Source organism: Propithecus coquereli, unplaced genomic scaffold, assembly GCF_000956105.1.
Source record: "Propithecus coquereli isolate 6110/MARCELLA unplaced genomic scaffold, Pcoq_1.0 Scaffold77, whole genome shotgun sequence".
Taxonomy (NCBI): Eukaryota; Metazoa; Chordata; class Mammalia; order Primates; family Indriidae; genus Propithecus; species Propithecus coquereli.
Window position 1 is genome coordinate 6869760 of NW_012153840.1, and position 11771 is coordinate 6881530.

Consider the following 11771-nt stretch of genomic DNA (forward strand, 5'->3'; position numbering starts at 1 on the left):
GAGGACTGGCCAGACCGCTTTCCTTCCGTGGGGCGTCATGCACGTGCTGAAGCTGTAGGCGCTGGGACCAGGAGGCGGCATGGAGAATGCCCAGGATAGGACATAAACAAAACAGAGCAGGACGCGAGGCTGTGTGTCAGCAAAGATTGCTAAGATGTCAAACTCCCAGGGGGGAAGGAATCCCTGGAACAGCTCACAGGCGGAGCAGCAGGCACAGCGGATGGTTTCCCGTCATTTCGAGTCCTTTATGGCGCTTTTTATGCATAAATAGAAACCAAAGGGGAGAAAACTCGCCTCTTACAATCCACCTTCCATTTTGGGTAGAGGTGAGGAGGGGACAAAGCTTAGCTATGTGGCACCCAGAATTAAATCCATGAAGAGAATAGATGAAGGGGATGATATAACAGCCCAAGCAATAAAAATAGGCGACACCCTCCGGACCTACTCCCGGGATTGGTGGCCACTGTTCCAGTCTCCCAGATTTGGTAGCAGCTGGCAGGTCTTGGTGACAACTCCTGCCCCAGCTTAAGGCTGCTCTCTGCTGTGGCTCAGTAGAAACGAGCTTCCCAGAAGAGGAAGCGAGTCGGGCAAAGCAGATCCTCAGACTTGGTTGAAGCCCTGCCTGGGCCCAGCAGAGGCTGGGACACGGCAGATGGCCTGGTGATGGGTCAGCCACTGGCCAAGAGCCCTTGGTCTGCCCAGCACTTTCTGTCCGTGGAGCAACTGCTCCTCATGTGACCTGGTGGTTAAGGGAGTGGACTCCGGGGTTGGGCTGACTTCAGCGGCGTTGCCACTTGGTAGCTGAGACCCTTGGGCAAGTTAGGCCACCTCTTGATGCCTTGGTTTCTCCTCTGCAGATGGAGGGTCTCTCACCTGAGCTGTAAGGGGTAGCTGCTGTAGGGGTGGTGGCCTCTTACCTTACTGTGCCAGCACCCTTCAAACTGAGGGTGGGTTCAGTGGGAGGTCAGTAGTGGCCTTCGAGGGAGTTCTTCTAGTAGGACAGTGGGGTGGAAGTAGCCAGGAGCCACGGAGGGGTCCACCAATGCGGAGCACATGGAGACATCTCTGCAAAACAGTCTCTGAGTGAAAATGGTGAGAACTGGCAGAGGCAGCAAAAGGGAAGGAAGGTTCTTTTGAAGATGGGTGAGCGAACCCCAAATAAGGGAGAAATGCAGGATTCAAGGACAAAGAGCATAAGCCCAATGAGGACAGGGTCTTTGGTCCCTTGGTAGCCCCTTGGCCTGGAATGGGGCCCGGCCCTGAGCCAGCAGTTGTGAGGGCCGTGTGGGCAGCCTGCCCGTCCCCGTGTGCGGGCCCAGCACATGGTGCAGGCCCGGCCCTGACAAGAGAAGGACATGGAGAGGGCGGGCACACTCCAGGCAGGAAGACAAGGGGGACGCAGAGTCAGGCCTCCATCCTGCTGGCGGCGGGGGGTCTCCAGTTTGAGCCTCAGGAGAAGTGGGAGGCAGCGGCAGGAGCCCCTGGGAGGCAGAAGTGGGCAGAGAACCAGCAGGGAAGGAACAGGTGAGGACCCTGCACAAGAGCAAGATGAAAACAACGTGCCTAGAAAAACCCAGACCTGGGAGCCAGGTGACCGAAGCTAATGGCGAATCAGTGTCTGTAAGGTCAAAGTCGATAGTCCTCAAAACCAAAACGGAGGCAGGGAGTTAGACATCACATTAAAAACCGCTAAGGACTCCAGCCTCTCAATGTTTTTCGTACATTTCCAGCCTTCTGGGAAATGATATTTATGGTGTGACAAAATGTTCTTTTGAAGTTCAGCAATTCCTTCAGTTCTAAGTAAAATTGTTAATGCACTATTAAAATTAAAATTAACATCAAGAGAAGGATCTCGTTTTTATAAAATATTTTAAATCTCTTCTATTTATATCTGGGTCTTGAAATGCTACTGTTGTTAATTTCTAGGGGGTTGGACTACAGTGGGTTTTTTTTAACATTCATTTGTGTACTTTTCTGTACTATTTGTATTCATTTGTAGCAAATATGAATGATTTTTGCAAAAATATTTGTGATTTTGTTTTTCTTTCAAAAAGCAATATAAGGCAGGGTGCGGTGGCTCACGCCTGTAATCCCAGCACTCTGGGAGACTGAGGCGGGAGGATGGCTTGAGGTCAGGAGTTCAAGACCAGCCTGAGCAAGAGCGAGACCCCATCTCTACCAAAAATAGAAAAAATTAGCTGGGTGTGGTGGTGTGCACCTGTAGTCCCAGCTACTTGGGAGGCTGAGGCAGGAGGATCACTTGAGCCCAGGAGTTGGAGGCTGCAGTGAGCTACGATGATGCCACTGCACTCTAGCCAGGCAACAGAGCTAGACTCTATCTAAATAAATAAATAAGCAATATAAAAGATCTTACAGTCATTACACTGAATGGAGGTAATCTGCATGGATTAGTATTCCCATCTTGGTGCTTTTCTGTATTTTTTTTTTTTTTCAGTAAAAAGTAAAGGCTATGGAGCAGCAGGCGGGCCTGACAGCATGAGCTTTACTTTATGATTTTTATTTCCGACAACACTTCTCCAGACAGAAAATGTAAGGGCGGGTTTCCACTGCAGGGGTAGGGAAGGGGAAGAGGAAGTGGGTGTGGCAAATGCCCCCCCCCGGGGGGTAGAGTGGCCCCTGGCTGCAGGCACTGACCCTGGCCTTACTCTCTACCTCCAGCCTGTGGGAAACGGTCAGGCATGAGGCGTGATGGCCCCGTCGTGGCTGGACGTCCATGCATTGTGCCCCTGGCCCACTCTGAACGCAAGAGATCCATGTTCTCAAAACCTCCCTCCCCTAGAGATGATGCCACACGCCAGGCTCCCCTCTGGCTGCCACACCTGCCCTGTCCTCCACCCCTCCCCCTCTCCCACCTGCTGCCCTGCTGCTCACACCCTTGTGGAAGCCTCGTGCTCCCGCCACCGGCTCCTGTTCTCTCCTCATCCACAGACACTGGGCCGGGGCCCTTGGGTCCCGCTAGCAGACCCTGCCTGAATCTCTCCTGGGACTCACCCTCAGGGCGTGAGCGACGGCTGGGCAGCTGCTGGCGCAGCCTGTCTGAAGACAGCCCTGCTCAGCGCCTCCTTCAGAAGGAGAGGGCACAGGGTTTTGGTGTCCAGAGCACCAAACCCCAAGAAGTATCCAAGCAACCTGTAGAGGACAACCCCTGGACAATCCCAGAGCTCTCCTGGCAGCATCTAACAATTCTTGCCTTGCTTTCATTATTGCCATTCATTCATTCACTCACTGACTCACACACTCACTGCAGGGCAGCCTGTACACGTGAAGTCTGCAGTGTGCGTCCTTAGCCAGACAGGTGAGTGGGGAGATGGCAGGGAGACAGGGACATCTAGGGGAGCCGCAGCACCCCCCTTCTGCTGGGAGCGGGGCAGGCCAGCTGGCCCCTCCAGGGCTCTGGCTGTGCATCCAAAGAGCTTGCAAGGGACCCTGGGAAAGGCGGGCTCAGGCCAGCAGTTTCTGAGCTTGTCTCCACCACGACTCCTTTTACTATTTGCACAACTCTTCCCCTCCTGCCCTCCCACCCTGTGTTTCAAAAACCATAGTCTATCAGGAAAATGACGCCAATTAAGCAATAAGAAAACAACCGAAGTTGCATGGCACCGGACCCATGCGATCCTGACCCCAAACAGGAAGTCCTGCCCTCTTGATTAGCCTGAATCACCTTCTTTTAGGTCAGTGTGGGGTTTCTGCTGGGCTTCCTGAAATACGTAGCAAAGCCCCCAGCTCTTATCTATTAGGTTTTTCTGTTACAATGGTGACGCCCCCCGCCCCCGCCGTGGCAGCCTGGGGCTCTGCTCTCTTCCAGCCTCATCCTCAGGCCCCCAGTGGCACCCAGATGGCTGCCAGCAGCTCCAGAGCTACACCCCCTCAGGTCAGAGTCCAGAGAGATGAAGTCGCGTCAACCTGAGTCCGTGGGGTCACTCTGACCTGACCGACTGGGTCCCTGAGCCCTCTCCAATCCCTCCCGCAGCTGTGGGCACTGATGTCCTGACTGGCTAGCCCTGGGTGCCCCATCCCGTACCTGTGTCTGAACCCCCCAGAATCCCCCAGTGTAGGGTGGCCCCCGAGGGGGTCCTGGCACCAGGGCACCCTCCAGTGCTGCCCTCATAGACTCAAGCGCTGGGGGGCAGTGAGCCCCTACCATGTTCCGTGAGGGCTGCAGAACCACCTGCCATCACCAGAGGAGAGCTCTGGGCTTCTCCCCCGGAAGCGCATTCCCGCATGCTTCCCGTCCGAGGGGACAGCCCGGGACGGTCACTGCAGCCTCTGGTTTCTAGCCTCCATTGACCTCTTGCCTTGGAGGCGCTGGTGTGTTTCACATCTGTCTCCATCCCCTTGGCGTGGGGTCCCTGCCTGGAGCCCCCCTCTTCTGGGTGGGCACGCTGCTCCTGTTGGCACCTCGTGATGTCACCAAACCCGCCTGGGTCCTGCCTGGCATTTGTGACAACCTGAAAATTTCCCAAAACATTTAGGTTCCCGGGAACATGACACAGGTTGGAAGTGGGACAGGCAGGGACAGAAGAGAAGACAAGCAATGGTGTCAGGCACTGCTGCTTCCCAAGCCCCTCCCCTCCCTGTCCCTCCCGACATCTCAGGCGCCAGACACACTCCGGTGGGGTGAGCTCCTTCCGATCCAGGGGGCTGCCGGGAGGGCTGCTTGGGAATCTGCGAGGCCTGGTCGCCTCGCCCACTGCTGTCTGTCCCGCGAGGCCTGCAGACAGACCCACACTCACGGCAGCTCACAGCTGTCCTCAGGCCCCGGGGCCCACCCTTCCCCTTCCCCTTCCTCCAAGAACACACAGCCCAACACCGAGGCTCACAACCCACACACCCCACCCCATAAAGAAAGAATTACAGCATGGGTTTTGACAAAACAATGACTGTTTAAAAAATAAATGTTACATTTGACATACAAAAAGGCATTTTAAAAACCTTTTAAAAAGGCATTTGCTCTGAATGTGTCTCATCATCTCAGGCATCTTTAAGTTTCCAGTGTTTCCAGTATTTCCACAAAAACCAGTGGTAGTTTCCCTCGCTGAAGAAAAGCATGGCGCATTCTTGCTGCTTGGCAGTGCGTGGTCCTCACGCTCACGCCTCCCACCCCACAGGGAACAGCCCCTCTGCTCCTCACCTGGCAGGAGCCCAGACCCCAAGTTCCCAGCGCGGGGCAGGGAGTGCAGGGACTCGACCCAGATGCACCAGGCCCCGCCCCTGCCTGGTTCTGCTGCTGCTGCAGCCTCTCAGCCTGTTCCAACTTGACCGCCCCGGATGGAATCTCGGCTCTCACTCAGGCACAGGCAGGGACGAGCTCCTGGGACCCAGCAGAGGCTCTGCCCTGGGGTCTGCTGTCCCCCAGCTCTTCTGGGTGAACACAACCGGGAGGGGCAGACTGTACAGGGCACGTCCCGGAGGAATGGAGGCAAACGAGGTTCTTGATTGCCAGCTAATCCAGGGTCCTTTCCTCCGGCACTTGTGCACCTCCTAACGCTTTATTATGGACCCTTCTAGACTTCTGTGGGGTAAAGCTAAGGCTCAAAACTGTTCACGCTTTCAAAGCTAACTACTGGCCATTCAAATACACTCAATACAGTTCTCAGCAAGTGAAAATGTGCCTACCCCTCCCATACCAAGGCACAGCAAAGATGCAGAGACGGCCTTGGAGACATGTGAGAGGAAGACAAGGGTTTGAAACAAGATCATCCTTGGGAATCACATAAGCAGAAGCGTAATTAATCCAATGCTCCAAATGTCCCTTCCCACGCGTGGGTCACACACAGACACGCAAGTCCCCCCTGACCTGCTTTGCAAACGGAGATGCTCCCAAAAGTCGGCTGGAGGGAGGTTTCATCTAAGGGATCACTTTCCCCGTGGCTTGCTGCAGTGTCAGAAATGCATCCTCAACTTCCTCGCCCTCCCTGTCTCGTGCGCTGGCGGCGTGAGTTTGCACTTTGCTCAGCCACGAGCTGAGGGAGCTGCAGTTTCTCACTCGCACCCCACCCCGAGCTGCTGACCGAGGCCTGGAGAACCGAGTATGTGTCTGTCCCTGGAAGGCATCTGCTGTCGCGAGTCTTCCAAGAACATATGCTGCCTTGGGTTCCCGCTCTCTCACCCGGGTGGAGACACGTTTTGCAGGAAAGACTGATACACAAGGGGAGGGAGAGTTCTGCTCTAGAAAGGGCGGGATGTGGGTTTTTGTCTTATATGGAGACTACACAGTATGCAGCAAAGAACACACCAGCGTCCAACGCAAACCCTCATCCAAGCAACCGAAGACGGAAACGGGACTGCACTCACTGCTGCCTGGGCTGACGCTGGCTGGTCAGTGGGCAGGAGATAAAAGCAGGCAGGACCATCACAGAATAAATCTGCACTTCCGCTAGGCAACTCCAGTCACGGCGGTTAAAATGCTCGGAGCCCCAAGGGCAGAGCAGCACCAACTGAGATGTTCTTATTGCATTATCAGTTTAGATGCCCTCTCAGGTTCCGATTAGCTGCCAAATGCTGGTAAGTTTGGAGGAGCTACCTTCTTCCCCGTGGAAATGTCACCTGAACAATACAATTAGCACCTCTCCAAGTGCTAGGGCCTCTTCATGGCGGGTGGCACTCAGAGTGGGACAGTCACAGGGAGAGGGAACTTGCTGAGGCAGATGGTCGTCAGTCCCGTGAGCTGATGGCTGGGGATGAATGGCCCCCCATGGGCCACGTGGCCGGAGACATTTATTTGGAGGCAACAGACCTTCCTTGGCCCTTTCCCCTCCAGAGTCTCATTTGCAGGGTGATCAGGTGCGATGACGACCTGCCACCATGGCCACCTCGTCTTCCTGACCGCTGGCCTTTCCTGGGCCCTGTCTGTTCTCTGACACTGGGACGCTGCCGAGCAGCTTTCCCACCGTGGAGTGGGGTCCACCGGAGCCCCGTGTGCTTAGGATGAAGACGGAGCTGGGTAAAGCTGTGGCAGAAGCTGCTTACGTGAGGCGGCGTCTATCTCGCAGGAAAAGATAGTCGTTCCTGAAAACCAAATTCTAGGAATTGGCCCCTGATGGAAGAAGTCTCTGCCTTCCTTCTCCGTCACACGCTCCCTGCTCTCCGCCTGGGCTCCGTGAGACCCGGGGCAGGAGCAGCACACAGAGCAGGCGGCTCCCCCGCGCCAGGGAGCCCAGGCCCTGCACATGTGGAATATTCAAGGGAATCTTCTGGGACATGAGTCCAAATGGTAGGATGCTTTGGTTATGCTACTAACTTGCGGGCCCAAGAGTGGGAAGAAGCATTGTCTGAAGAGAAACAAGCAACAGGGAAAAGCAACAAGAAGAGACTATTTCAACTTAAAGTTAGCAGAAAAATTTGCTCCCAGGTTGGGAACAGAATCAGCCTACGACGACAGCCTAGAAGGCCCCTCGCGTCCTTCCCTGCCTCAAATGATAAGACTGCTTGCTCTGGGGATGCTGACCAACACGGTCTCCCAAAGGAGGGGCGCTTCTGCCCTCAGAGGCCCCCGAGTGCACACATGGGCTCCTCACTCTGGACTCACCCGTCCCAACCGAAACCTGGACCCTGGTGACTGCGGCTGCACAGCAGGGCGTCTGGGAACACAGCTCTGGGATCCTAGAGACCTGGGTTCCGAGTGGGCGGCTCACTGTCCTGTTGTCTTTAGACAGCAGTTCCCTAACCTGAGCTTCAGGGCCAAACTCATCAGGGGACCAGGATCGCAGAACCTACTTCATGGGGTTGTCAAAGGCTCAGATGAGATCCCACCACCGAGGGCGGGGCAGCCCGAGGGCACCGCCTCTGCGCCAACCTGAGGCCAGCACCTTCCGGCCTCCCCGCGTGGGCTGGGCACAGGTCCTCCCTTCAGAGCTGGGGGGGGGGAAGTGGGACTAGAGCAGTGTTTTGCAAATTCTGTATCACTCAATTTAGTCAATTACAAACAGCATTTTTTTAAAAGGGAAAACTAGAAAACAGAGGGTGCCTCGGATCCTGCCAGTACGAAATTCTTTATAAAACTTGCTTGAGACAGAGACTGATGTACAAATGGGCTGAGGCACGATGGAAACACGTTCTCGTGTGGATCACGATCTGAACAGTGTGGGAACCGCCAGCCTGGGGGCTCTTGGTTCTGAGGCTCTCCCCTTCCTAGCGCAGGGTGGCAGGAGAAGGGCTGGGTGGGAGCAGAGGAATTCGGACTTGCCCAGTGTGATTTTCAGAAAGCACTTGATTCTGGAAAGGAGCCCTTTGGCATTTTGGCCCCCTCCCCACTCCCAGACAAGCACTGTCCACAGATAAACGGTACACGCTGAAGCAAGTCATTCTTCTGAGTAAGAACAGGACATTCTAGGCCCAGGCCGGGCAGTGACTCACCATTATTCAGAAATGGTGACATCAGGGCCTGCTCACCCTTGATCCTGGAGGGATACTTGGGCATGTGAAGGCCCCTTTCCCTCCGGTGTTGCAACCGCAGAGGAGTAAGTTCCTAAAGAACAGATGGGGAGTGCTGGGGCCAGGCGCCCAGGGAGGGAGCACGGCCGGCCGGGAACCTGCCGCCAGGGGAGGCCACCACCCCAGATGGCCCGGTGGCGGGACGGTGCAAGGGCTCCCCCATGTGGCCATAGGCGGGACTTCGGCCACAAGCACCGCGCCCGCCCCCATGTGCCGGCCCGGCCCAGCCCAGCAGACAGAGAGGGAGGCCTCTGGGCCCAGGCACTGTGGTTCTGTTCCGCCAAGGGTAGCTCTCTGGGTATAAAGAGATGCTCCCTCTGGCCTGGGTCGAAGTGCCCGTCCTGCGAGAGCCGCTGGCTCGGGAACCACCTCACAGGCACACGTCTCGAAGGAAAGCCGGAATCTTTCAAATTCACAGCCTTGAAGAAAGTGTAAACAATCCAAAGTAGAGAAACAGACTTCGTGATGCTCCTTCTCACCAAATGAAAGCCCTCTCCCGGAACATTCTGCAGGACGTGAAACTGCGCTTGCCCGACACAGAGTGTGACTTTAAGACAGGGGAGGTCACACAGAAAACTGCCCTTCACTATGTGGGAAGTTGAACAAACAAAATTACAGGTGTCCTGGGAATTTTGCTTTTTGTTGTTTTTTAAAAGAATTTCAGAACCCTTCTTGGGGGTTTCGGAAAAACAGGTATTACTGGCCTGCGGCTTCTCAGCAGCAGAGACTCTTGCTTGTAGCCTGTGCTCGCAGAGAAGCTACCTATTCCCTGTCCCGGGTGCTGCAGAGGTGGCAGGAGACCAGCAGGAGGTGGCAGGCTGTCACCACCGAGAGGCACAGTGAGAAGGGCTGGCTGCAGCCCTGTAACCCGCCAATTAAGGCCCTGAAAAGGCTGTGGGCAGCTGCTGCCCACCAGGGAGGCCGGGCTCTTGAGTGGTCGGATCAGAGCCACCTGGACGGCCCAGTGTCACTCAACACACATCTCTCCCACCAAGTGGGCTGTTGCCATCGGTAAACGATTTAACTGGATCCTTACAAGAGAGGCTACGGAGATTGGAAACGCCCACCGGGGAGTCCCCTGAGATGTAAGTGGCCCTCTTACATTAGGGATCCCTGGAACGGCCTGGCCATCTGTACCCAGCATGCTCCAGAGAAGGAGGCCAGCTTGAGAGGACAGAGGGCAGGGGTCCTCCCCAGGGAAGCTGGGGGAACTGGACCCCACCTTCCCTTGCAGAGCAGTCAGCAACCGTAGATTTCTGGAAACTTTTGACTAGTATTTGCTGCCATATTCCTTCATCACCCCTCGTCTCTCTAGAAATCTGAGCAACAGCAAAGAAGCAGAGAGGGGACCGGGAACACCCACTGCACCGTCAGGGTGGAGGAGAGAGGGAGGGGCCAGCGACGGGGAGCAGGTGGAGGCCGCTGGAAGAGGCAGGGACAGAGGCTGACTGTGCAGAGGCTCTAGGACGAGGGGGGCTGGAGGAAGCAAGACCCCACCCTGCTCAAGGTCTCTGAACGGTCCCTGGAGTCACTGCTTTGCACAGGGCGCTGCACTCCCCTGGGTGCCTCTGCGCCCTTCTCTCTGCCAATCACACTCCTCTTTTCCACGGGAGCCAGTTCAAGGATCACCTGCTCCAGGAAACTCCCTGATTAAGCCCAGCCCACCGCGTTCCCTCTTCTGAACCTGGAAGCTTTTGCTCCTTCCTATTTTGGGCGTGTTGATATTAACATGTGATTACTGTAGGCCTTTTCTTAAGGGTTCCCTCCTGACCTGGATTTGAAGCTTCTTGGGAGCAGAGATTCCATTTCTCCCTTGTGTCTGCAGCTATCCACCGCAGCTAGACAGGACGACTGCCAAAGGCACTGGGACAGGGCCCTGTCCTGCCCTCTCTGGGGCCTGACTCCGGGGCATCAGATTCCAGAGAGCCGGGGCATACAGGGCAGGTGGCGGGGCTAAGAGGGCAGGGAACGAGGCAGGTGGGGACAGCTCGGGAGTGGAGTGGGCGAAGGGAAAAGGCACCATCATCCCAGGAATGCCTCGTAGTCCATGTACCAAACCAGCTGGCCAGAAGTAGGCAGGACGCCCGAGATGGGCCACTTCCTGGGCTCGTGGCCCACACGGCTCACCAGCAGGGTGATCTCACGCTTCATCCTGCCCATGACCAGGACCGCCACCTTCTTGGCGCGGTTGATGAGGGGCAGACTGAGGCTCATGCGGTGGTGCGGCCGGAAGGGGCTCTTGGTCAGCACCACCAGCTGCTCGCCGTCCAGGCCAGCGGGCGACTGTGGGAAGAGCGAGGCCGTGTGCCCGTCGGTGCCCATGCCCAGCAGCACCAGGTCGAAGCTGCTGTTGGTCACCAGGGCTGAGATCTCCCTGGCGTAGATCTGGGTGCCCTGGTCCTCCTCGGCGCAGAGCCGCTGGTGCAGGTGCACGGGCATGGGGTGGATGTTGTAGTAGGGGACCCTGATGTGCTGCAGCAGGTGAGCCTGCAGGCCCTGGAAGTTTGACTCCGGGTCGGAAAGTGGGACGCAGCGTTCGTCGACCAGCCACAGGTGCGTGTGGGCCCAGGGGAAGCTATAGTGCCCCATAGCCAGCTGCTGGAACAGGGCCACCGGGCTTGAGCCACCCGAGAGCGCCAGGTGGAACTCGCCGAAGCGCTGCACGGCCCGCACAGCTGTGGCCTCGATGTCGTCGGCCAGCTTAGAGATCAGCTCCTCGGGCCAGGCCGAGATCAGTGGGCTCTCTCGGTACTTGGCCCTGAGGACCTGGAACGCACTGGGCACCGGGACAGACCCTGGCCCGGGCACCAGCTGCTCCAGCTGCTGCTGGGAGAAGGACAGCTGGCCGCCACTGAACTCAAAGTCCAACAGGTGGCCGTTCTCAGCCCCTCCCGGGTAGAGGCGTGGGACCTCGTGGGCCAGGCTGTCCAGCACAGGGGTCCAGAAGACCCAGGAGGCCAGCAGGTTCTCCGTGGTGATGAAGGAGTCCTTCCGGCAGTGGAAGATATGCGCTAAGAGGATGGAGTAGGCGTCCCGCTCCGTCACGGGGCTGTAGGCGTAGTAATCAGACAGAGGGCGGCCAAAGAGGCGGAGCCCGGGCCGGTCCTCCATCTCCATCCAGCTCTCGGAGGGCAGCGAGGGCCTGAACAGGTTCCTGCTGACCAGCACGGCGGGGCCGCCCAGGTCGCCGTGCCCGATGTGGAAGACGATCTGTCGGGGCAGGCACTGGCTCTGCTCCACGGCCCAGTGCTTTTCACTCTGGACACAATACGCCCGGTTCTTGAACAAGACCCGAACGTAGCCCACTCTCTCGTCCA

General features: G+C 56.8%; 1 protein-coding gene across 1 annotated transcript in view; it reads right to left on the bottom strand.

Moving 5' to 3' along the window:
- Positions 1-4920: 4920 nt before the first annotated feature.
- Positions 4921-11771, bottom strand: part of H6PD (hexose-6-phosphate dehydrogenase (glucose 1-dehydrogenase)) — a 26153-nt gene continuing 19302 nt past the window's right edge. The window contains exon 5 of the mRNA XM_012662505.1: positions 4921-11770. Within this exon, the coding sequence (XP_012517959.1) occupies positions 10477-11770 (1294 nt within the window). The 3' untranslated portion in view covers positions 4921-10476. The remainder of the gene's footprint in view (position 11771) is intronic.